This window comes from Trachemys scripta, chromosome 2 (assembly GCF_013100865.1).
Source record: "Trachemys scripta elegans isolate TJP31775 chromosome 2, CAS_Tse_1.0, whole genome shotgun sequence".
Taxonomy (NCBI): Eukaryota; Metazoa; Chordata; order Testudines; family Emydidae; genus Trachemys; species Trachemys scripta.
Window position 1 is genome coordinate 31,555,882 of NC_048299.1, and position 25,225 is coordinate 31,581,106.

Genomic DNA, 25,225 nt, shown 5'->3' on the forward strand with positions numbered 1-25,225 from the left:
CATTTTCCAATATATCTGGCTTTGTATACATTTTGTTAAGTTTTTAAGCAAATTTTACTGTACAGTTTAGAACTCTAACAAATCGTTCCATTTAATCCTTTAAAAAGTAAAAACAAAGGAAAGACAAACTTTGAAGTAGATTTTATTTTAAGGTAAGATTTTTTTTGTGTGGCCATTTTTTATAGTATTGTAGTTCTCAACTGTGTGACATGTAGGCATTGATAATTTCATAATTGATAATGTTGAACTTATAATTACTATACTGAAACTGGCTAGAAAATGCTTTATTAGCATAGCACACATCCTGTTTTAGAATTTATATTTTATTTTCATCTAGTTTGTGGATGCTTATACTGTATCATTATATAAGAAGAGATACACATTTTAAACTAAATCTGCATTTAATCTAAAGTCTTAAACTTGATTGTTGAAGTGCCAGTAGAATTCAGTTTGCATACAACACATGAGATTTCAAAGGGTATAATATGATTTTGTGTAAGTTTAATGGGGCACTAACTATTTCCATGCTTGTTAAATCTATGCTGTATGACTTGTGTAATGATAACTACAAGAAAGAGAAATAATTATTGTGGTCACCAGTAGTATTACTTATGCGGTAGAACTAATGTTTTGGGACATATGAAAAATATTTTATTGTGGTTTTGCTTGAAAAATGTATAGTAAGCTGTGTAAGCAATTTAGAAGCAGAAAATCAAAATACATTTATCTTTTTCATATTCTGTTTTATTTAATATGGGAGAATAAGAATTTTTTAAAAATACTTGGAACATACCAAATATCTTATGTCAACCATTACATATGTAATAGATAACTATAACATGAATTATTGCATGATGAATTAAAGTATAGTTACAGTTTAGTGAGTGTATTCCTTAAAGGAAAAGACATCACTATGAGTGCTAGACATCACTCTGAGTGCTAGACACACATTTCTTACATGTGCGTAAAGAAATGTGTCTTTAAACACCTGTCTTTGCACACCTTGTTATAAAGCAAAGCAAGTTTAGAATATATCTATAACATGGGCACCGACTCCGTGCTCTGGGGCTAGAGCACCCACGGGGAAAAAGCAGCTCCCCGCCCCAGCTCACCTCCACCTCCTCCCCTGGGCGTGCCTTCCCCGCTTCTCCTCCCAGCGCTTGCCACCACAAAACATCTGTTTCACGGTGAAACAAGTTGTTGGAGGGATGGGGGAGGAGCGGGAACGTGGTGCGCTGAGGGGAGGAGGCGGGGCCGGGGCGGGGATTTGAGGAAGGGGTCCAATAGGGGCAGGGAGGGGGCAGAGTTGGGGCGGAAACTTTGGGGAAGGGGTTGAAATGGGGGCATGTCAGGGGTGATGTCGGGGTGGGGCTGGGGGTTGGAGCACCCACCGGCGTCAGGAGAAGTTGGCACCTCTGATCTATAACCTGAGCTATGGTATTAAGATTATATATTTTGTAAAAAGACGACTGTTAGCCTTTTTGAACTCTCAGCCCACAGTGTTTGCTGTAGTTTTGGGCTTTTCTGTCATTTAGACAGGCCAGCTATATGATATGTCAGGATGGGGGAAATCACTTCTCTAGGAAAGCTGCTGAAAATATTACACAGTACTTTGGTATGGAATGTATTGTGTTCAATAGGTTTACCTAATACTTAAAGTTAGGCACATGCTAATTACCTTATGGAATCAGAACCATAGTAATGATTAAACAAACAATCAGGCTTATTTTTAGAGAGACAAGGTGGGTGAGGTTGTTACCCTGAAATATGGATTTTGGGATGCCCCTATAATAACCTGGCTATTGTCCCCTTAGTCTGTCCTTGAGGTGTAAATTCCCGAGGTTATTAAGGAAACACTAAAGGACATGGATATAACCTTCTATAACGTAATTGACACAGGCAGTATTCCTTCCAAAACAAAATATCTTTTATTAAAATGTAACTTTAGTGCTCTTGTGGCGAAGATGGAGTCTGCTCTGCAGGCAGCTCTCGCCAAGAGAAGGTATGTGCAGGAATGCAGCAGGGAAAGTCCCTTTCACTCCAGGGTCACCTGTTCCAACCCCCCAAAGTGAACACACACTGGAAAAGTACAATGAATATAGGAAAGGGAAATATTTATTTACAGAGGGATGAAAGGAGAAAAACGGGGAAATATAGGGGGAGCGGTAAAACAGGGTTGCATTCAACTCAAGGCCCCACAGGCCCAGTGGTACTATAGTGTGAAAGGGCAGACACCAAGCAATATGTCTGCACACAGAGTTCAGGAGTCCTGGGCACAGTTCCAGTTCAGTGAGTCTTGGGTGCTCATGGTAGTCTTCAGTGTCAGCAAACTTTCCCCAACAAACCCCTCCGGTGCCCTCTTCTGCCACTCTCTGCAAAGCCACAGAAAGCGACCACCTCCCCACTTAACCAGCTAGCAGCCTCCCTCCTTGTTCCCAATGCAGAGTCACAAGCCCCAGTACTCACAGCCCCATGCAGCTCTGGGCAGCCGTGATACTGGGTCCAGCTCCGGCCTGTCCTTCTCGGGTGATTCCTCCCTGGCACAGTGCTCCTCCTGGCTCCTGTCTTGGGGTGTCCCAGATCGGCCGCTCTGTCCCTCCCAGGTTTCAGGCAGGTTCTTGGCTGCTTCACTCTGTGAGAGTCTGCTTGCTGCAGCCCTTCTGTCTGGAGCTCCTGACACACCCTGTTGCTCTCCTCCTTAGGAAAAAGATTTAAAGGGGCCAAGCTCTCTAAACCCCAAAGGGGTTACAAAAATAACTAATAATCCCTAATACAGTATAATCTAAAAATCCTAAACAAGGCACAAAATCCCTGACACCAATCCCTTATTGCAAGTCAAAGAGCATTCAGACTACCATAACGTATAGTTTAAATCAGTGGTTCTCAAACTTTTTGTATTGGTGACCCCTTTCGAACACCAAGCCTCTGAGTGCGACCCCCCTTAGAAATTAAAAACACATTTTTGATATTTAACACTATGTTAAATGCTAAATTTAAACCCTATTGCTTAAAATGAATTTACCTTTTCTCACTGCTTTTAAATTAAGACTAAAACACATTTTATCAAATTAAATATAAGTGGAAAAGTTATTTTTAAGTAGAATTTTATTTTAATACTTGACAGCAATTAATGACCTGAAGCAGCCAAAAATCAGTGAGATGGATGATGCTGTTTATTTGACACAAGAATTTTTATTCTTGGTGTTGTTTTAGAAAGGACACATCTGATGTCATCCTTCACATCAAGCCGGTTTCGAGATTTCGTCTTTATTGTGAGAAGGCTGGAGAATCCACTCTCGCATTCGTAGGTAGTGGGAAATGGCAAAAGGACCCTCACGGCCATTTCAGACACCTGTGGGTATTCACTTGCCACTGAGCACCAGAACTGGTTTGGAGGCAGCTGTGTGAATTTTGCTTTCACTTCATCATCATTGATCATGTCGACAAACTGTTCCTGTGCGTGAATATCGTCAGTAGGTTACTGCTCAGCTGTCACACTGAAAGGGTTCTTCCCCAGGGAATGAAGTGCTTTCTGGTAGCACTGGGAAGTAGTGTGAGAACTCTTCATGAAGGGCTCTCAAATGTTCACTGATCACTGACGTGAGAGCACTATCAATGTTAACTTCCTCCTCCTTGCTGAACAAGGATAGTGTCAGAAACACGCCGTATCTGTCTGTGTCCAGCTTCCTGCACCACAGATCCAACTTCCTCTGGAAAGCTTTGATTTTATTAGTCAAGTCTATTAATGTTGAATGTTTTCCCTGAAGTGAGAGATTGAGATAATTAAGGCTACCAAAGATATCAACTAGGTATGCCAAGAAGAGAAGCCATTTCTTGTCACTGAACATTTTGTTCAGCTCTTGTTTCTGTTTTCACAGGAAAAACTCTGCCATCTCTTCACGAAGTATAAAAATGCGCTTTAATGCGCGTCCCCTAGAAAGCCATCAGACTTGAGTGTGGAAAAGCAGAACTTCATATTCACCACCCATTTCATTGCAGAACTCTCGAAAGAGACGACTATTCAGAGCATGAGCTTTAATGTAGTTCATCACTCGTATAACAACATCCACCACAGCATTAAGGCATATTGGCAATGTCTTTGCAGCTAGGATTTGACGATGGATTCCACAATGAGTGACAATCACATTAGGAGAGACATACTTTACCTTCTGCTGAAAGCCAGACCATGCACCCATCATTGCTGGAGCATCATCGGTACAGATACCACAAAGATTTTTTCACTCAATACCATTGCTTTCGAAAAAGGCATTTACCTTATTGAAAATGGCCTGTGCTGTTGTGGTTGTTTCAAGTTGTTCACAGAATAAGACTCATCCTTAACATCCCCGGTATTAACATACCGTACGAATGCTATCAGTTGTGCGCAATGAGTAACATCAGTAGTTTCATCAAGTTGCAGGCTGAACATACTGAAAGCAGAATGTTTAATTTTGTGCACAACTTATTTTTTGATATCTTCAGACATCTCACATATTCTGCATTTCACAGTATCATTAGACATGGAAAGCATAATCAGTTTTTTGGCAGTATCATTGCCAACCATAAGTGCCACAATATCTTTGCATGCTGGCAGAATAAGCTCCTCACCTACTGTATGTGGCGTTTTGGTACAGGCAATTCATAGTGACACAACATAAGAGGCCTCCACAGCTGAGGACGTTTGCTGTCGGAAACTCCCATCAGCATCAAGTCTGGCCTTCTTTGTTGCTTCTTCTCTGCGTTTGAAAAAATCCACATGTTGATTTTTATGCTCAGGATGTTTAGTTTCAAGATGTCGCTGCAGTTTGCATGGTTTCATTGATTCAGCAGACAAAACTTCACAGCGGATGACACATTGCGGTTTTTCAATTCCAGAGGTGACGATACTGGTAAAACCGAGTTTAATGTAAGACTTGAGATACTTTCATTTTTTAGCAGTTTTAGCAGTACAAGTGGTCATTATTTTCAGGAGAAAATTTGCACTTGTATGTCTGACTGTTAATTAATAAAGTACTTGTTCAGCTGTGAATCAAGCCCTCTAACGTTGTCTCAGTACCGGGCCATCCATAGGAAAAATGGAGCCCTGGGCAAACTTCTATTTGGCATCCTTTCTTTGGAGGTGGAGCAGCGCTGGAGTGGAGTTGGGGGTGGAGCTGGGCTGGAGAAGCTTGGGGCTCTGAGGTCAGCACATGGTGATGATGGTGGATCACAACCAAGTGCCTGGCCGGGCTCACAGCAGGTGGCGGGGCTCGGGATTCACAACCCTGTGTGTGGCAGGGCTGGCGGTTAACAGCCTTGTGCCTGCAGAGCTCCCGGCTGATAACCCTCAGCATGTCCACGCTCCGCCTGACAACCCCAGTACAAAGGTCAGGGCTCACAGCATCCTGGATGCCCCAGCTCAGGGCTCACAGCCCCTCTCCTGGTTGGGGTGGGGACTCGCAACCTTGCCTGGCGGTTGGAGTCGGGGCTCACAGCCACGCATCCCTGTCAGGGTCAGGGCTCACAGCCTGGTGGTTGGAGTCGGGGATCACAGCCCAGTGCCTGCCCAGAGCTTGCAGCCCCACTCCTGGCCAGAGTTGGGATCTGTGCTCGCAGCCCCACGGGGGGTCGGAGTAGGGGCTCTCAGCCCTGTGTGGGGGTCGGAGTCGGGGCTCGCCACCCCGCACCTGGCCAGAGCTCACAGCCCCACTCCTGACCAGGGCCAGGGTTGGGGTCGGGGCTGGCAGCCACGTGTCCCTGTCGGGGCTCACAGCCTGGTGCAGGGGTCGGGGCTCACAGCCCGGCATCAGGGTCAGGGCTCACAGCCACGCGCCGGGGTTGGGGTTCACAGCCGCATGCCAGGGTTGGGACTCGCAACCCCCCCACATAACTGTATTGTGACCCCCAATTTGAGAACCAATGGTTTAAATGATTCTGAGTGTAGCATTTTGTTACAAGTGGTCAGTGGGAAGATTGAAAAAATTGGGTGTGTTTAGTCTGGAAAAGAGAAGACTGAGAGGGGACTTGATAACAGTTTTCAAGTACATATAAGGTTGTTACAAGGAGGAGGGAGAAAAATTGTTCTTAACCCCTGAGGATAGGACAAGAAGCAATGGACTTAAATTGCACAAGGGAGGTTTAGGTTGAACATTAGGAAAAACTTCCTAACTGTCAGGGTGGGTAAGCACTGGAATAAATTGCCCAGGAAGGTTGTGGAATCTCCGTCACTAGAGATGTTTAAGAGCAGGTTAGACAAACACATGTCGGGGATGGTCTAGATAATACTTAGTCCTGCCATGAGTGCAGGGGACTGAACTAGATGACCTCTCAAGGTCCCTTCCAGTCCTATGATTCTATGAAATTGCTGACAGCAGTTCTTAAATAATACTTTAAGTATTATAGAAGTAAAATACAATCAAAACACAAACAAACATTCCAAGCATACACATGTTAAATACTGTGCCAAACTATACTATACTAAAAATTATATCAAAAACTGGCAAATTTACTCAGTACTGGTTTACAATGGCACCATGGCACCGGGCCCAAACTCAGAAGGGGCCCCAACGCCTGGACCATTGACCTGCCCCCATCCCATCTGTCACCCCACCCAAGGCCCCTCCTACTGCTTGCTCCTCTTTGCCCCTTCCCCTCCTCGCCTCCTGCTCACTTCTTTTCGCCCCCTTGCTCCCATGTGAGGGGCGTGTCGGGCTTTGGGGGGAAGAGGCAAAGTGGGGGGCAGGGCCTCAAGGTGGAGCATGGGTGGGGCCTCAGGAGGGAAGAGGCCGAGCAGGGGGCAGAGCCTCGGTGGGGAGTGCAGGCAGAGTGGAGGGCGGGGCTATGGTCCAGGTGCCAGGGCCCACAAAAGATTAATCCCGTCCTGAGCTTATTTTATAAATCCATCGGTATCCCTTTAAAATCTCTGTTGCTGCTTTGTAAATATTTAATCACTGTTGCTGTTCAGCTCCTGGTCAGTCAGCTTTGCTCCACTCTGGTTTCCTTCTCCCTCTCTGCAGCAGCTTTTCTGATTTCTTTCCAGCAGCTTTCTCTTTGCTGGCTTCCAGTTCCCATCTTCTCCTGATTGAATCTCTCTCCAGTGCAGATCTTCCTGTGCAAATTTGCCTGCTGTTAGCTGGCCTTTTATGCGACACTCTAATGTTCTCCTAATATACCTTTCTAAGAAATGTACATGCCCAGTATCAACCATTACTTCAGAGTTCTGATTGACAGCTCTGACCTTTAAAACAAGTTGTGACCTGTATGAATGAGGTCTGACCAGATAGCTGCTCAGTTAACTAACCTCTCTGTCACCCCGTACTGCACATGCTCAGTAGCCACTAATCTTGCACATGCTGACCTAAGTTCCCTCTAAGCTGCGTGGCTGCGCAGCAGGCTATCAAGGGCCACGCAGGCAGGGAGAGGCACCCCTCCCACGGCCTAGCCCAGCTCTGCCAGAGCTGCCACAGCCAGGGAGAGAAAGCCCTCCCCTGGTGTGGCCCACCCCAGCCCCGCTGGAGTTGCAAGAGAGAGGTGCCCCTCCCCCAGCCAAGCCCGGCCCCACTCAAGTTGCTGGGAAGAGGCGCCCCTCCCTTGCCCTGGTCCAGCCCAGCTGGAGCTGCCAGGGAGAGAAGTCCCTCCCCTGCCGACCCAGCCCACCCAAGCACACCAGAGCTGACATGGCCGGGGAGCAGAACCCCTCCCCCAGCCCGCCCCAGCCGCATCGGAGCTGCCGGGAAGAGGAGCCCCTCCCCCGGCCAAGCCTAGCCCCACTGGAGCTGTTGGGGAGAGGAGCCCCTCCCCTGCCCAGTCCAGCCCACTGGAATTACTGGGGAGAGGTGCCCCTCCCCTGCCCTGGTCCAGCCCCATGGGAGCTGCCAGGGAAAGGAGTCGTCCCCCTCCCTCCCCCCCGCCATGGCCGGGGAGGGGAATCCCTTCCCCGGCCTGGCCCAACCCAGCCCCGCCGGAGCTGCCAGAGAGAGACGCTCCTCGTCCGGCCCAGCCCAGACCCGCCAGAACTGCCGCGGCACAGGAGAGGCACCTCTCCCTCAGCCCACCCTGTCGGAGCTGCCACCGCTGGGGAGAGGCGCCTCTCACCCAGACCTGAGCAGCTGTGGTGAGAGACAGCTGGGGGGAGTCCTCTCTCCCCAAAACAGGTGCAGGACAGCCTGTACCCCAAACCCCTCATCCCCAGAGCCCTCACTCTAACCCTCTGCCCCAGCCCTGAGCCCCCTCCCGTACTCCGAACCGCTCATCCCCAACCCCACCCCAGAGCCCACACCTCCAGCCAGAGGCCTCAACCCCCTGCACCGCAACCCTCTGCCCTAGCCCATAGCTCCCTCCCACACTCTGAACCCCTTGGCCCCACCGTCATCACCTCCATATTGTGCACATAACAAAATTCTGCACATGGACATAACAAATTAGAGGGAACACTGATGCTGACTGTTGTCATTTACCTCAGAGCTGTGATTCTGCCAATCCCTCCTGCCCCCCATGGCTATTTGCCATGGCACCATTTTAGAAATCCTGGGTTTTCATTGCACATGCTCAGGGTCCACAGCATTCATCTCAGGGTGGAGTGACTTGCTTATTCAGAATAAAAATCAGGCAGACAAAGTGAAGATGAGAATTCCTCTAGTAACATGGTAATATCTTTATTGGACCAACTTCTGCTGGTGAGAGAGACAAGCTTTCGAGCTTACAGAAGAGCTCTGTGTAAGCTTGAAAGTTTGTCTCTCTCACTAGCAGAATTTAGTCCAATAAAATATAATTCCCCACAAATCTTGTCTCTCTAATATCCTGGGACTGACATGTCTACAACAACACAGACGTACTTTTAGGTATTTTCCCAGTAGAAGATAAATATCTTCGACATCAAAGTGTGTCCCTTGTAATTCAGCAGTTTTTGTAAGAGTGGATTCTTGCATCTGTGGATATGTTTAGATAGAAGAAACTGATGTAAAAATTACCTTTGAAACTGCATTCATGTCAACTTTGTTGATTAACAGAACAAGCTTGTCAAATGTAGGGTTTCTGATAGGGTTTCCAATCATATAGTTTTCTCACATTCATAGTTTGGTTTGCTTTCTCATGCATTCCCAAGCTAACTTTTGTGATAGCCATTGTAGGATACCTTGATTTAGGTGTTTATCTGATTATATATAGTTGACCTACCATTTTGGTTTTATTGTTTTAAGGAAAGTGCTGCATGCTATGAAACTATAAAGTAAATTTCTCATAAAATCTACTCATTTCAGATTAGGAATTATAATCCATTTTTTCAGTGACTTTCCAAATTTCAGTATGCCAGGCATGGATTAGGAAATTATCCTCCTTTGCAATATCAAAGTTCTTTGCAATATCATCAACTTCAGTTAAGAGACATGGGCTTGAGCTGCAAAATTAGATCTAGATGTTGGCCCAACTTTCGTAGAGTTCAAAGGGATGTTTGGATATAGGGGTTTTATAAATTCATAGATTTAACGCCACAAAGGATCATTGTGATCATCTAGTTTGACCTCTGATATAATACAGTCCATAGGACTTTCCTGAATTAATTCCTCCTTCCGTCTAATAGAACTAGACTAGAGCATATATTTTAGAAAAACATCCAATCTTGATTTTAAAATTTCCAGTGATGGAGAATCCACCATCGCCTTTGGTAAATTGTTCCAATGGTTAATTACCCTCACTGTTAAAATATTTGCCTTATTTCTAGTCTGAATTTGTCTAGCTTCAACTTTCAGCCATTGGATTTTGTTGTACCTTTGTCTGCTAGACTGAAGAGCCTTCTATGATCAAATTTCTATTCTCCAATTTAGGTACTTACTAGACTGTGATCAAATCACCCCTTAACCTTCTCTTTGATAAGCTAAATAGATTGAGTTCCTGGAGTCTCTCTCTATAGAAGGTATATTGTTTAATCCTTTAATCATTCTCATGGCTCTTCTCTGAACCCTCTGCAATTTATCTGCAGTAAACAGTGGACACCAAAACTGGAGATGATATTCCAGTAATGGTAGCACCAGTGACATATCCAGAGATAATATAACCTCCCTACTCCTATTCAATATTTCCCTATATATACATTGAAGGTTGCATTAGCACTTTTAACCACTGCATTGCACTCTAAGATCATGTTCAGCTGATTAACTACCTTGACCCTTCAGACTTTCAGTTTCAGTGCTTCCCAGATCACAGTCCACCATTCTTTGGCCCAGGTGTATGACCTTACATTTGACCATATTTAAACACATATTATTTGATTGCACCCATTTTACCAAGCAATCAAGATTGTTCTATATCAGTGAACCATCCTTTTAATTATTTACTACTCCCTCAATTTTTGTATCATCTGCAAACTTTATTAGTAATAATTGTATGTTTTCTTCCATGTCGCTGATACAAATGTTAATAGTATAGGGCCAAGAACTGATACATAGGGTCAGTTTCAGTATGTTTATATAATAATAAGGTTGTGTTTTACCTGTAGCTATAATATTTTTTACATTATTTTAGGGAGGTAACCAGACAGCTACAGTAATTGCATTATGTTCAATGAGAGATTTTAACTTGGCTCAAGAAACTTGTCAATTGGCCATCAGAGATGTTGGGGGTCTTGAAGTACTAATTAATTTACTTGATACAGAAGAAATTAAATGTAAGGTAAGTAAATTTGTCTAAATAAATTGACCTTGTATATGCTAGCTAATATTAGAATGCTCCCCCCCACACACACACATCCCATGGAATATATGGTATAAAGAAGTGTTGTTTAAAGGGTTCCATGTAAAAGAGAGAACATGTTAGATAACCCATTCTTTTAAATGATTGCTAGCTAAAATGAATATATATTCTTAAATAATGCCTCACATTTAATATCTTCCTCTCTTTAGATTGGTTCTTTAAAAATCCTGAAGGAAATTAGTCAGAATTCACAAATCAGACGTACAATTGCTGATTTTGGGGGCTTACAAATTATGGTGAAAATACTAGATTCCCCAGATAAGGATCTGAAATGTTTGGCAGCTGAAACAATTGCTAATGTTGCCAGGTTTAAAAGAGCACGAAGGACAGTAAGACAGCATGGAGGAATCAAGAGACTAGTAAGTAGATATTAAAATCAGCACATTTACTGTATTTATATATTTTTTTCCACTTTATAAGTCATTTGTTAGCCAGAAGAAAAAAATAGTTGTATATCATTAAAATGCAATATAATTACATTCTTCCTGATTAACAGTAAATACACTAAGAATTCTTTGGTTTTTGTCAGGTTGGGCTGCTGGACTGTGTTCCATTGGGATCAGCCAATCTGACTCCACATCAGGAAAAAGATATTGAAGTAGCACGCTGTGGGGCTTTGGCGCTCTGGAGCTGTAGCAAAAGCACCAAAAATAAAGAAGCAATTCGTAGGGCTGGAGGCATTCCTTTGCTGGCTCGGTTGCTAAAGTCCCCACATGCAAACATGTTAACACCCGTGGTGGGGACATTACAAGAGTGTGCATCCGAGGTAAGCCAAATAACTACTTAGGCTATGTGTACACTTATGGCAGCATTTAGAGTACAGGCACTACATGTGTAGGTACCGCGGTGCCAGGACAGGCAGGAAGCCTGCCTTAGTAGACCTACTGTGCCGCTGACTGGGGGCCCACGCCCCAACCCCATGCCCCAATCCACTGCCCCAGCCCTGAGCCCCCCCAAACTCAGAGCCCCATCCTGAACCCCAAAGTTGTTATCCCCAGCCCCATCCCAGAGCCTGCACCCTCATCCCAGAGCCCTCACCTCCGTGCACCCTAATCCCCTGCTCCAGCCCTGAGCACCCAAATCCGGAGCTCCCTCCTTGCACCCCAAACCCCTCATCCCCAGCCCCACCCCAGAGTCTGCACCCCCAGCCCAGAACCCTAACCCCCTCCTGCACCCCAACTCCCTGCCCCAGCCCAGAGTCCTCTCCCACACCCAGAACCCCTCATTCCCGGCTCCACACCCCAGCCCTCTGCCCCAGCCCTGAGCCCGTCCCACACCCAAAACCCCTCCCCAGCTCCGTTGTGTCACAGGCATCAACAGTTTTCTTCAATTGGGTCACCAGAAAAAAAGATTGAAAACCACTGCTCTAGTCTATTTGCCTAAGCCATGCCTCATTGATACCGCTACTTACACCTGCTGGGTGTGTGAAGTGTAAGTGCAGTGTAGACATAACCATAGTTTAACTAGTCTACTTCTAACCTTTTTAAACGGATGGCTTAAAGTCAACCTGGACAACCTACCCTTTGGAAGAACACTGTAGGACAGTCTCTATTCCATCAAGTAGTTTGGTCCCATCTAAAGCGCAACATTGGACCAAGGAGAGTGGGTACTGTGGGTGTGCCTTATACAAGTTTTTTAACGAAGGTCATGGCTTATGAGGCTGTAAGGCCCAGTCATCACATAATATTTGTGCTGGAGGCCAGGATTGATTTGTGAGAGAAATTATATGAAACTAATATAGTTCAAGATTTTCATTTTTGTAAATTTTTCATATTTGACAAAAATGTCTGTTTTTGTTGCAAGAAATTTGAAAAGTGGATTTTCAAAAGTTGTCACAGCTACATCCTGCCCCAGTAATATATTTAAATGGCAGAAAGCTGAATTGGAAACACAATATTCTTAGGGAGGAAAATGTGGGAATTCAAAATATGTATAAGGCTACTAGTGGATCAATGGACAGGAGGATGATCCCATCACAACACAAGTTAAATAGTTTACATTATGCATGTGCTTTATACAAAACAGCATCTTATCAGTCTCAGGAGGAGTAAAGGAAAGTGTATGATTTGCTTCAAAATTTCCATTACAGATTGTACTGTCTTGATGTATCCAGGTTTTAAAAACTGCCAAACTTTGAGCTGTTTTGCTGTGGGTTTAAAATGTCTGTCTAAATAAAATATGGTCAGGAAGATTGCTCTAATGGTCAGAACTTAATAATATGCATTTTACAACTTTACAATGACTTTTCTTTCTTCAAAAAAATGGGCCAAATTCTGCTCTCGTGTACATTGTTGCAATACATTGGTATTTCAGTGCCATTTTATTAGTGTACCTGAGAGCATAATTTGGTCCTATGTTTAAGTATAGTAAATATCTGATTTAAACCAATGAAAGCCAGGAAATTCAAAGTTAAGACTGTGACACCCTGGTTTTAATTCACCTTGTAGTTCCTAACTTTGAATTTCCTGACTTTTGTCACTTTTCAGACCTTAACATTTAAAAATAGTGGTTTATATTTAAAATGGACAAGGTATTTTAGCTCTATATAGTAATATGGAACTATATAGAGAATTGCTATTATAATAAGCACAGAATTCTTACAAACATACTATTAAAATTACACACAAAAACTACATTAGTAGATCATTAAAGTTGCAAAGTCATGAGCACATGATTTCATATTATTTTTTCTACAGGAATTCAGTGCACAGTTGATGGAAAGTGCTGAATTACTCAGCGGCTATTCAATATTTAGTTTTATTCTCATTGTTCAATGTATGGCCTTAGGCCTTATATACTGCACACTGTTCAAACCCTGCTGTGAAGACAAAATTATTACTTTCCTCATGGTCTTAGAACTATAGTAGCTGAGTGCTTCACAAATATTAATTAATTTTTCTTCATAAATTCCCTGTGAGGTGAGGGGGTGGTATTATCTCTGTTTTACAAAGGGGAGTGGAGACACAGCAATATTAAGATCAAAAGTATCAACTAATTATGGGTGCCCAATTTGGGACACATATGACCCGATTTTTCTGAGTACTTACCAATATATAGCACTTACATGTGCAAAGCATAGTTCTCATTAACTTCACTTTCTAATTGTGAGTGCTCTGCAAATCAGACCCCAGATTATTAAATTGGACATCCAGAAAATGAGGAATATACACAATTAGTGATCACCTCTGAAAAGTTTGGTTTCAGTGATGTGCTTAGCATCACATAAGAACTCTGTGGCAGAGGTAGGGATAGAATCCAATTCTCCAGGGCAGCATTCAGCTGCTTTTACCATGAGAACCTCCTTTCTCTTTCTGTAATTCCCTCTTTCATTTTCTACATACTTTCTAAATTATGCAATAAATGTGGCAGGGGTCCTATGGAAAACAGCCTCCTTCACTACTCAACCCTGGTCAATTTTGTGCACTTCATGAGGCAAGGATGCTGTGGAAAAATGGTATATGACCTTGTAATTATAGACTGTATCATAACGCTAAGCACAAGGGGGCCAAATTAAGGAACCTCTCTGAACAAAGGCCACCATTCTGCCACATTTCAAGTCCCTGCTCTACAGCATGAGAGCACTAGATATTTTCAAAGAAAGGTTGCAAGAATTTTTTAACATGGGCAAAACAGCTTATTTTCCTCTAGTCTTTTCTTGGGAATAGCTGAACCATTTTGGTTAAAATTTAAAAAAAAAAAAAAAGAAAGAAAAGAAAAAAGCCAGAGGCTCCTTGCATCCAAACAGTTAAAGTTCGGCAAAGTTATAAGCAAGTGAAAACAGGGTCTTGTAATGGGAAGTGTTGGGCAGCCTTCACATAGGCAGGGCAACCAGCCTTACTTATAAGGAGGGAAACAGTAGCTCTATTCTTATGTGATTTTGTTACTTAAAAAAATTCACACGGAAGAGAGCGTTGAAAAATATTTGACTCAAACAGGAATAAACTATTTTGAAGTAAATGTCTTGAATGTCTTCCAGAGCCATGGAAGTTTGACAACATGTATTTATGATTGGCGTGGGTCATGCATGCCCCATCCCCTTTTGGGATGGGGCAAAGGTCATTATAGCCCCATGGCCAAGTCTACACGACCTCTCTGGATCTCAGAGTAGTGCGGCCTAGTGGCCAAAGTCAGTAGAGCCGCCCCCCTGTGCAGCCTAGCGGACAGAGAGTTAGTCAGATTGGTGACTCATGCTTAAACTCAATGCTTAAAGTTACTCACAGGCACAAATCTTTGCCGGATTAGTTGCTACATTAATAGTGCAGTAGTTTTGGGGATGACAACAATCTTATTATTTGTTGATATATGTAACTAAAAATGTAACTTGCATTCATAGCCAAGTTACAGACTTGCAATCAAGACAGAGAGGATGATTGAAAACCTTGTGAAAAATCTGAGTGGTGAAAATGAGGAACTTCAGATGCATTGTGCCAGTGCTATCTTTAAGGTAAATGTGTGATTTTAATCATCAGTTCATTTAATGCTAGTGTTTCTGTTTGTTTTCATGCAGTACATACTATAAAGTTCTCTTATATATGTGGAATAGTAAAGTTCTACTTGAAGAAAATATGGGTGGTTCTGTGGTTTAAATTTTCTGAGTTTTTTCTATTTTACACCTAAAGAGATTTATCTGTAATGTAATGATTAGTTATTTTATCCCTAAAAATAATCATAGTATGCTGATACGTCACAATTCTGCTCTGACATACGGTTGCCAGGTGTCCGGCACTGCCAACTGGGCCGTTAAAATTCTGGTTGGCGGAGCAGCAGGGGCCTGTGGCTAAGGCAAGTTCCCTGCCTGTCCTAGCTCCACGTGGCTCCCCAGAAGTGGCTGCCAGGTCCTTGCAGTCCCTAGGTGCATGTCTGGCCAAGGAGGCTCCGCGCACTGCCCCCGCCCCGAGTGTTGGCTCTGAAGCTCCCATTTGGCCAGCAACCACAATCAATGGGAGCTGCGGAGACGGAACCTGTATGCGCAAGTGCAGTGTGCAGAGCCCCCTGCCTGTCCATGTGCCTAAGGGCTGCAGGGACCTGGCGGCGGCTTCCTGGGAGCTGCAGTAAACTCTGCCGGAATCTTGCACCTCCTCACACACCCCAGCCCCTAGTCCTGAGCTCCCTCCTGCACTCCAACCCTCTGCCCCAGCCCGGAGTCCCATCCCACACCCAAACTCCCTCCCATAGCCCGCACCCCTGCAACACCCCAACACCCTACCCCAGCCCCAGAGCCCAAACTCCTCATCCCCAGTCCCACCCCAACACCCTACCACACCCCCAGATGGAGCCCGCTCCCCCCCCCACACTCCGAACCCCTGACCCAGCCTGGAGCACTCTACTGCACCCTGAACCCCTCATTTCTGGCCCCACTTGGAGTCTGTACCTCCAGCTCAGAGCCCACCTACTGTTCTCGAACATTTGAGATTATGATTTCATGACCTGTTTGCATTTCAAAATTGTCACTTTGTAAAATAGTTGGATCTTCTAACAGCTGGCTGTTATTTTGTCATATTAAGTAAGATGGTGATGTAGGAGGAAACAGACCCAAATTCTGTAACTGGTTCTGTATGTGAAGTCCCCTTTGTCCCTGCAGAACCCCCTGATATCAGATTCAGCCTGTGCAGAGCCAGTTGCAGTTTTGAGGCCTAAATAGATGTATCTTAATAATATCGGTGCAGTGTTAACCTCAAGTTTTATAAATATCAGGTACAAAACTAACAGACAATGTTTGCATCCAGAATTTGAGCACTCAATACTGGTTGATTTCAGTAAGAATTGTGTGCGTTCAATACCCTGTAGGATCAGATCCCTCGAAAGCAATTAAGATAGCAATGGTGTAATTCTGGCTGAGAAGGTAGTTTTCATTCAAAGCTTCTATTTTCAATACTTTATATCTTCCCTGATAATGACTTTCTGAGCGGAAAGATTTTCTATTTGTCTTAAGATAAGTATTATTTTTTGTGGGGGAGGGTAAAGTAAAAAATATCCATTCATCATTGGAGTGTTTTAAAAAACTGTTTTTCATCATTTATGAAACATTTTCAGATTTTGTTGCTGCTGTTCCTTGCCAGGCTTAAAATGACTTAATGGTTTGGAATTAAAATTCCAAACTTTGCCTGTATTGTAGTAAAAAAATGTATGGTATGTAGTAATGAGGAATAAATGCTTTTTAAGTATGAACAATTAATTAATGAAAAAATAGCATATGTTCAGTGTTTTATTTTTGTTTGCAATTTAAGGGCCAATTTTTTAAAAATGGAAGCCTGAAATCTACAGACAAAAATATACATAACATGCATTTGTAATTGCACATACAGTAGTTCACTGCACTAGTCTTTTGTGTGCACACATACCCATTTGCAATTTGCTTGCACAGTTGTGTTAATTGCACACACATTTTCTGTGTATGCGTTTTGTGCAAGGACCTGTGCCTTTGTTTTCTGAACATTTGTCTGAATTGTTCTCTATTGTTATGTACAGTTCTGAACCCTCATTCCTTTATTAATTTTGTAATATGAATTAAATTAGAAAATATATTTTGAAAATATTTTAGTAAATAAAATAATTACATAAAGTTCCCTATCAGTTGGTATCAGTCACTGTGGTAATACACCAGACTTCCTGGGCCATTGTTTTATACATTTTAAATATTCTGTATATTTAATTTGTTGTGTAGTGTGCAGAAGATGAGGAGACACGTAACCTAGTTAGGCATCATGGAGGCCTACAACCACTTGCTACTCTACTCAGTAACTCTGAAAATAAAGAACTGTTAGCAGCAGTGACAGGAGCAATCTGGAAGTGTGCAATCAGCAGAGAAAATGTGACCAAGTATGGGTAACAACTTAATTTTATCAAATATATGTATTCTATTAGTATCTTTTTATTTTATGGGCTCATTTTGTCTTAAACATGGGTACATAGTAACATCACTAAAGTAACCTTTATTTGCCCCCATATTCTATCTGGTGTTGGCCCAACTATAACCACTTCGGCAGGTTATTACTATTTACAGCATAAATAATCTGCATGTGTGGGTGATATGCAATTGCCATTGCCAGATTAGAAGGGTGTGCACACAAATGCATGGGCCTACACCCTGACTTCTAATGCATCTGCTCCCACCCTGAACCTAAGGGCAGCAGTTCCCATTGCAGAAGTGGCCTGTCCGTGGGTTTTGTGGGTTCCGCACATTTTACCCAAGCCTTTTGATTTTCTGTTATACATCATTTATATCTTCCTTCTCTATTGATATTTTTGAAATTGTTTGGCTGTTTCTTTATTGTCTTGTGCTGTTAATATATTTTCTCTTGGAGAAACATTACCCTGTTCAAGAGGAACAGAGAACTAGGAAGATTTCCCTAGGAGGCTAGCTATGCTAATTGCATTGTTATTGTAATACACACCAAGTTCTGAAGGTCATCTTTCAAGAAAATAATCCTAACCCTTCTGCCTGAACTTCAAAGATTCTGTTATTTTTCACAAACAAACAAACAAACAAACAAACAAACAGATGCACAGCAAAATTCTTTATGTACCTCGTCCCTGGAAAGTAGTGAGTACCCTTCACTTGTATGGACTTCAGTAGAAACCTTCTCAGCTATAGGGAAAGCAGAGAGAACAACTCTGGAGAAAGAAAGCAGAATAAGAATTGATATGAAGAGATACACAGACTACAATGTCAATCAAAGTAAGTACTGTAGTATAATTATCAGATAAGACACAGGTTAGATTCAGCCTGATGTATCTTGTTCTTGTTGCCATGCTGTATTCTGGAAAGTTTATGAAAGAAAAATAATGGTTCTTCTTCGAGTGATTGCACATGGCCATGCCACTGTAGGTGTGTGCGTGCCTCATGCACTGTTGTTGGAGATTTTTCCCATTAGGGCAGTGTGAGTGCCCTCTGGTGCTTTGCACCACTGCATGCAAGAATAAAGGGCCACACTGCCCCCAACCACCTCAGTTCCTTTCTACATCAGTGATGGTTATTGGAGCTGTGATCTTTGCATTTGCAAGTCTTCCATCCCTTCTTGTATATATGATACCTATCATGTTAGTTGAGCCTAAAGTAGTGTATTTTGTAAATAGTTAGTGGCTAAAGTAAGTTTAGTTTAGTTCTTAGTGAAGCTTGGTCTCTGGTGCCTGTTTGGGTAACAGGCCCGGTACCAGACTTGTGTTGCATTCTCCCAGTTTCAAGGCCTATTAGTCTTGAGGCAAACTTATGCCAGTGAGCGACCCTCACCCCAGCTGCTTTAAATGTCTGGGGGAAGTGAATGTAGGTGATAAATATCACATTTGTAGAGGATTCAAACTTTGTTCTAAAAAGGACACAGCTGCCAGGCTCAAGTACTTACTCCTGGAGCCTGCCCTTCGCCTTCCATTGGAACCATGCCACTCGGAACAGGTACTGAGCATGTCTGAGCCTGTCAGGAGTGCTCTGCCTGTTCTAGCTGCATCTATAAGCAGATGGTCCTCACTGGTATCAAAGAAAAGACTTCATAAGTCCTCAAAGGACTCAGTATTGTGGGCCTTTGAAATCTGCAGGCAAGGCACCAATTGGAGGCAAGGACACTGAGGGTATCCGAAGAAGAGGCACCCCCCAGATAAAGCCCGCATGCAAAGAGGGATTGTTGACTTTGGAGTCCAGGAAGGGCCCACTAAGACCAATCCCAGGACTGGTGCAGCTTGCAGTACCACAGAGTCAGGAGCCTTTGCTGGTGCTGTCTACATGTGAAGTGTTCAAGGCAGCTCAGGAACTTCTGAACTTGTCAGCATTGGATTCACCCACGGTGCAGGATTCCTGCCTGGTACTGGCATCAGATGTGTTAGATCCTTTGATGCCAGCCCTGGTGCACCATTCAGTACTGGTGGCTGTTACTGTTGCTGCGTCTCAGCAATTTCCAGCGATTCAAGGAGGAAGCTCACGGTGATTTCGCTAGTGCCTCCATCACCAGACTTGCAGCCAGTCTCCCCGATACTGATGGGGGTCAGCTCCCTTGTGGCCAGAGGAAACGGACTCACCTTCCTCACTGGACTCTGAGATTGGTTTCTATGCTTCCAGAACTGAGCAACACCAGCACCCCAGTGGGGTGCATATCCACTATGGTTCAGATCCCAACCCAATGACCAATGGGCCAGCACCTTTGTGAGTGCCACCTCCATATCAATGGCCCTTTTAGAGTCCTTGGGGTTTCTGCCCATGCTCTACGACATCCCCACTCCCTTCCTGCCCTCCCACCTTGAGTAGACCCCGGGACACTTGCAACAGGGCTACCATTCCCCCCTCTCTGGGTACTGGGACCATTACCAGAGTAGGAGAGTTGCTTACTTGGGACTGTCCTGTGCAAAAGTTGGATGAGGGACCTCCTCAAAAGCCACTAGCCTCTTAGTCTTTGCCGTTATTTCTATCCTCCCTTCTTGCCCCCCCTTCCTCCTCCCTCTTCAGGGACCACTCTCACAAGAACGTGCTACTACAGAAGGTCCAGTCTCTCTTCCTAATAGGGGCCATAGAAGAAGTTCCCGTGTCTTTCCAAGGAAGGGGATTTTATTCCTAATACTTCCTAATCCCAAAGGCTTCAGTTCTATTTAAGATCTAAGACAACTAAACAATTTTCTGAAGAAAACCAAATTCCTAATGGTTACTCTTCCTTCTCTTATACCTTCTTTAAAGACTGGGGACTGGTATGCTGCTCTTGACTTAATGGGTGCTTACTTCCATGTGGCAATTCATTGGAGCCACAGAAGGTTCCTCAGATTCATGGTCAATGAATCCCACTATCAATTCACAGTTCTGCCTTTCAGCCTCTCAGCAGCTCCTCGCATGTTCAAACAGTGCATGCTGGTAGTAGAGGCATTCCTGCGAAGGTCGGAAATCCATGTGTTCCCTTATCTGGATGACTGGCTAGTGAGAGGACGATCCAGGTCTCAAGTACTCTCCAGCGTACCCAATCAGCCTTTCACACACTAGAGCTCCTAATCAATACAGAAAAATCTGTCCTGATCTGATTCAAAGAATAGAATTCATTGGGGTGGTCCTGGATTCTGCACTGACCAGAGCATTCCTGCCGCAGCATAGATTCCAACCAATGTGGCTCAGTGCACTAGATCTAAAGATGCATCGTCTCACCATGATTTGAAACTGCCTCAAACTTCTAGGGCACGTGGTGGAGTGCACTTACGTGGTCCAACATGCCAGACTGCATTTCAGATGACTGCAGAGTTGGTTCACCTCAGTGTATTCTCTGGCCCACCATCATATGGACGGAGTGATTCACCTGCTGGATTTTTGTCCTAAAATGGTGGATTGATCTATCGAATGTTTGTGCAGGAGTCCCCTTTGCTTCTCAACAGACACTCAGTTTAATCATGGATGCATCAGATCTAGATTGAGGAGCTCACTTAGGCTCCCTTCAAACTTAGGGGCTTTCGTCTTCCCAAGATTCAAGTCTTCATATAACTATCTGGGAGCTGCAGGCCATCCATTTGGTTTACATGGCATTCCTCCTGCATATCACAGGGAAGAATTTGTTAGTTCTCACAGACAACACAGCAGCTGTGTTTTATGTAAACAAACAGGTGAGAGCCCGATAGACAAAGTTATGCCAAGAGGTGATCTCTCTTTGGAACTTCTGCATAGCCATCCATCAACCTGAAACTGGCTTACCTTCCAGAGGTTCAAAATACTCTGGCAGACTGCCTGAGAAAATAATCTGCAAGTCACCATGAGTGGTCCCTGCATCCAGATGTGTCCAGGGCCATTTTCCAGTGCTGGGGACCTCTCCAGGTGGACCTATTTGCAAGAAAAGAAAACAAAAAATGTCATCTTTTTTGTTCCTGTGCAGGTCACAGCCCAGGATGTCTGACAGATGCTTTCTTCCTGACATGGTTAAAAGGCCTACTGTAAGCCTTCCCTACAGTTCCTCCCCTGCACAAGGTCTTGTCCAAAGTCAAGCAAGATTCTGCTCATGTTATAGTAATAGCCCCAGCATGGCCCCATCAATATTGGCTGCTCCTGAGAGATATAGATTCATAGATTCTAGGACTGGAAGGGACCTCGAGAGGTCATAGAGTCCAGTCCCCTGCCCACATGGCAGGACCAAATACTGTCTAGACTATCCCTGATAGACATTTATCCAAACTACTCTTAAATATCTCCAGAGATGGCGATTCCACAACCTCCCTAGGCAATTTATTCCAGTGTTTAACCACCCTGACAGTTAGGAATTTTCCTAATGTCCAACCTAGACCTCCCTTGCTGCAGTTTAAACCCATTGCTCCTTGTTCTATCCTTAGAGGCTAAGGTGAACAAGTTTTCTCCCTCCTCCTTATGACACCCTTTTAAATACCTGAAAACTGCTATCATGTCCCCTCTCAGTCTTCTCTTTTCCAAACTAAACAAACCCAGTTCTTTCAGCCCTCCTTCATAGGTCATGTTTTCAAGACCTTTAATCATTCTTGTTGCTCTTCTCTGGACCCTTTCCAATTTCTCCACATCCTTTTTAAAATGCGATGCCCAGAACTGGACACAATACTCCAGCTGAGGCCTAACCAGCGCAGAGTAGAGCGGAAGAATGACTTCTCATGTCTTGCTCACAACACACCTGTTAATACATCCCAGAATCTTGTTTGCTTTTTTTGCAACAGCATCACACTGTTGACTCATATTTAGCTTGTGGTCCACTATAACCCCTAGATCCCTTTCTGCCGTACTCCTTCCTAGACAGTCTCTTCCCATTCTGTATGTGTGAAACTGATTTTTTCTTCCTAAGTGGAGCACTTTGCATTTGTCTCTGTTAAACTTCATCCTGTTTACCTCAGACCATTTCTCCAATTTGTCCAGATCATTTTGAATTATGACCCTGTCCTCCAAAGCAGTTGCAATCCCTCCCAGTTTGGTATCATCCGCAAACTTAATAAGCGTACTTTCTATGCTAATATCTAAGTCGTTGCTGAAGATATTGAATAGAGCCGGTCCCAGAACAGACCCTGCGGTACCCAACTCGTTATGTCTTTCCAGCAGGATTGGGAACCATTAATAACAACTCTCTGAGTACGATTATCCAGCCAGTTATGCACCCACCTTATAGTAGCCCCATCTAAATTGTATTTGCCTAGTTTATCGATAAGAATATCATGCGAGACCGTATCAAATGCCTTACTAAAGTCTAGGTATACCACATCCACAGCTTCATCCTTATCCACAAGGCTCGTTATCCTATCAAAGAAAGCTATCAGATTGGTTTGACATGATTTGTTCTTCACAAATCCATGCTGGCTGTTCCCTATCACCTTACCACCTTCTAAGTGTTGCAGATGATTTCCTTAATTACTTGCTCCATTATCTTCCCTGGCACAGAAGTTAAACTAACTGGTCTGTAGTTTCCTGGGTTGTTTTTATTTCCCTTTTTATAGATGGGCACTATATTTGCCCTCTTCCAGTCTTCTGGAATCTCTCCCGTCTCCCATGATTTTCCAAAGATAATAGCTAGAGGCTCAGATACCTCCTCTATTAGCTCCTTGAGTATTCTAGGATGCATTTCATCAGGCCCTGGTGACTTGCAGGCATCTAACTTTTCTAAGTGATTTTTAACTTGTTCTTTTTTTATTTTATCTGCTAAACCTACCCCCTTCCCATTAGCATTCACTATGTTAGGCATTCCTTCAGACTTCTCGGTGAAGACCGAAACAAAGAAGTCATTAAGGATCTCTGCCATTTCCAAGTTTCCTGATACTGTTTCTCCCACTTCACTAAGCAGTGGGCCTACCCTGTCTTTGGTCTTCCTCTTGCTTCTAATGTATTGATAAAAAGTCTTCTTGTTTCCCTTTATTCCTGTAGCTAGTTTGAGCTCATTTTGTGCCTTTGCCTTTCTAATCTTGCCCCTGCATTCCTGTGTTGTTTGCCTATATTCATCCTTTGTAATCTGTCCTAGTTTCCATTTTTTATATGACTCCTTTTTATTTTTTAGATCATGCAAGATCTCGTGGTTAAGCCAAGGTGGTCTTTTGCCACATTTTCTATCTTTCCTAACCAGCGGAATAGCTTGCTTTTGGGCCCTTAATAGTGTCCCTTTGAAAAACTGCCAACTCTCCTCAGTTGTTTTTCCCCTCAGTCTTGATTCCCATGGGACCTTACCTATCAGCTCTCTGAGCTTACCAAAATCTGCCTTCCTGAAATCCATTGTCTCTAGTTTGCTGTTCTCCCTTCTACCCTTCCTTAGAATTGCAAACTCTATGATTTCATGATCACTTTCACCCAGGCTGCCTTCTACTTTCAAATTCTCAACGAGTTCCTCCCTATTTGTTAAAATCAAGTCTAGAACAGCTTCCCCCCTAGTAGCTTTTTCAACCTTCTGAAATAAAAAGTTGTCTCCAATGCAGTCCAAGAATTTGTTGGATAGTCTGTGCCCCGCTGTGTTATTTTCCCAACATATATCCGGATAGTTGAAGTCCCCCATCATCACCAAATCTTGGGCTTTGGATGATTTTGTTAGTTGCTTAAAAAAAGCCTCATCCACCTCTTCCACCTGGTTAGGTGGCCTGTAGTAGACTCCTAGCATGACATCTCCCTTGTTTTTTACCCCTTTTAGCCTAACCCAGAGACTCTCAACACTTCCATCTCCTATGTCCATCTCTACCTCAGTCCAAGTGTGTACATTTTTAATATATAAGGCAACACCTCCTCCCTTTTTCCCCTGTCTGTCCTTCCTGAGCAAGCTGTACCCTTCCACACCAACATTCCAATCATGTGTATTATCCCACCAAGTTTCAGTGATGCCAACAATGTCATAGTTGTATTTATTTATTAGCACTTCCAGTTCTTCCTGCTTATTCCCCATACTTCTCGCATTTGTATATAGGCATCTAAGATACTGGTTTGATCTTTCCTCCCAGTTTTGTCCTGACCCTCCTTTCTGTCTGCCAATATAGCCCACACTCCCTCTCATTTCCGACCCATCTCCCAGGTCTCCATGTTCTCCACTTACCTGTGGGCTTTGCTCACCTGTCCCCGTCGAACCTAGTTTAAAGCCCTCCTCACTAGGTTAGCCAGTCTGTGTCCAAATAAGGTCTTTCCCCTCCTCGAAAGGTGAACGCCATCTCTGCCTAGCAGTCCTTCCTCGAATAGCATCCCGTGGTCTAGGAAGCCAAAGCCCTCCTGGCGACACCATCTTGGCAGCCAGCCACCTCCATGATGCATCTGTCTCTGCCCGGGCCCCTACCTTTGACAGGAAGAATCGAAGAGAATACCACCTGCGCTCCAAACTCCTTCATCCGTACTCCCAGAGCCCTGTAGTCACTCTCGATCCGCTCAGTGTCACACCGCGCAGTATCATTTGTGCCCACATGGATGAGTAGCATGGGGTAGTAGTCAGAGGGCTGGATAATCCTCGACAATGCCTCCGTAACGTCTCGGATACGGGCTCCCGGCAGGCAGCATACCTCCCGAGATGAAATGTCAGGGCGACAGATGGGCGCCTCCGTCCCCCTCAGCAGAGAGTCTCCGACCACCACTACC

At 43.9% G+C, this 25,225-nt stretch overlaps 1 protein-coding gene across 1 annotated transcript in view; it reads left to right on the plus strand.

Annotated features, from left to right (window-relative positions):
* ARMC4 (armadillo repeat containing 4) overlaps positions 1-25,225 on the plus strand; it is a 196,603-nt gene that overhangs the window by 91,634 nt on the left and 79,744 nt on the right. Inside the window, exons 10-14 of the mRNA XM_034759339.1 lie at positions 10,498-10,644; positions 10,875-11,084; positions 11,255-11,491; positions 15,059-15,169; positions 17,390-17,550. Of these exons, the coding sequence (XP_034615230.1) occupies positions 10,498-10,644; positions 10,875-11,084; positions 11,255-11,491; positions 15,059-15,169; positions 17,390-17,550 (866 nt within the window). The remainder of the gene's footprint in view (positions 1-10,497; positions 10,645-10,874; positions 11,085-11,254; positions 11,492-15,058; positions 15,170-17,389; positions 17,551-25,225) is intronic.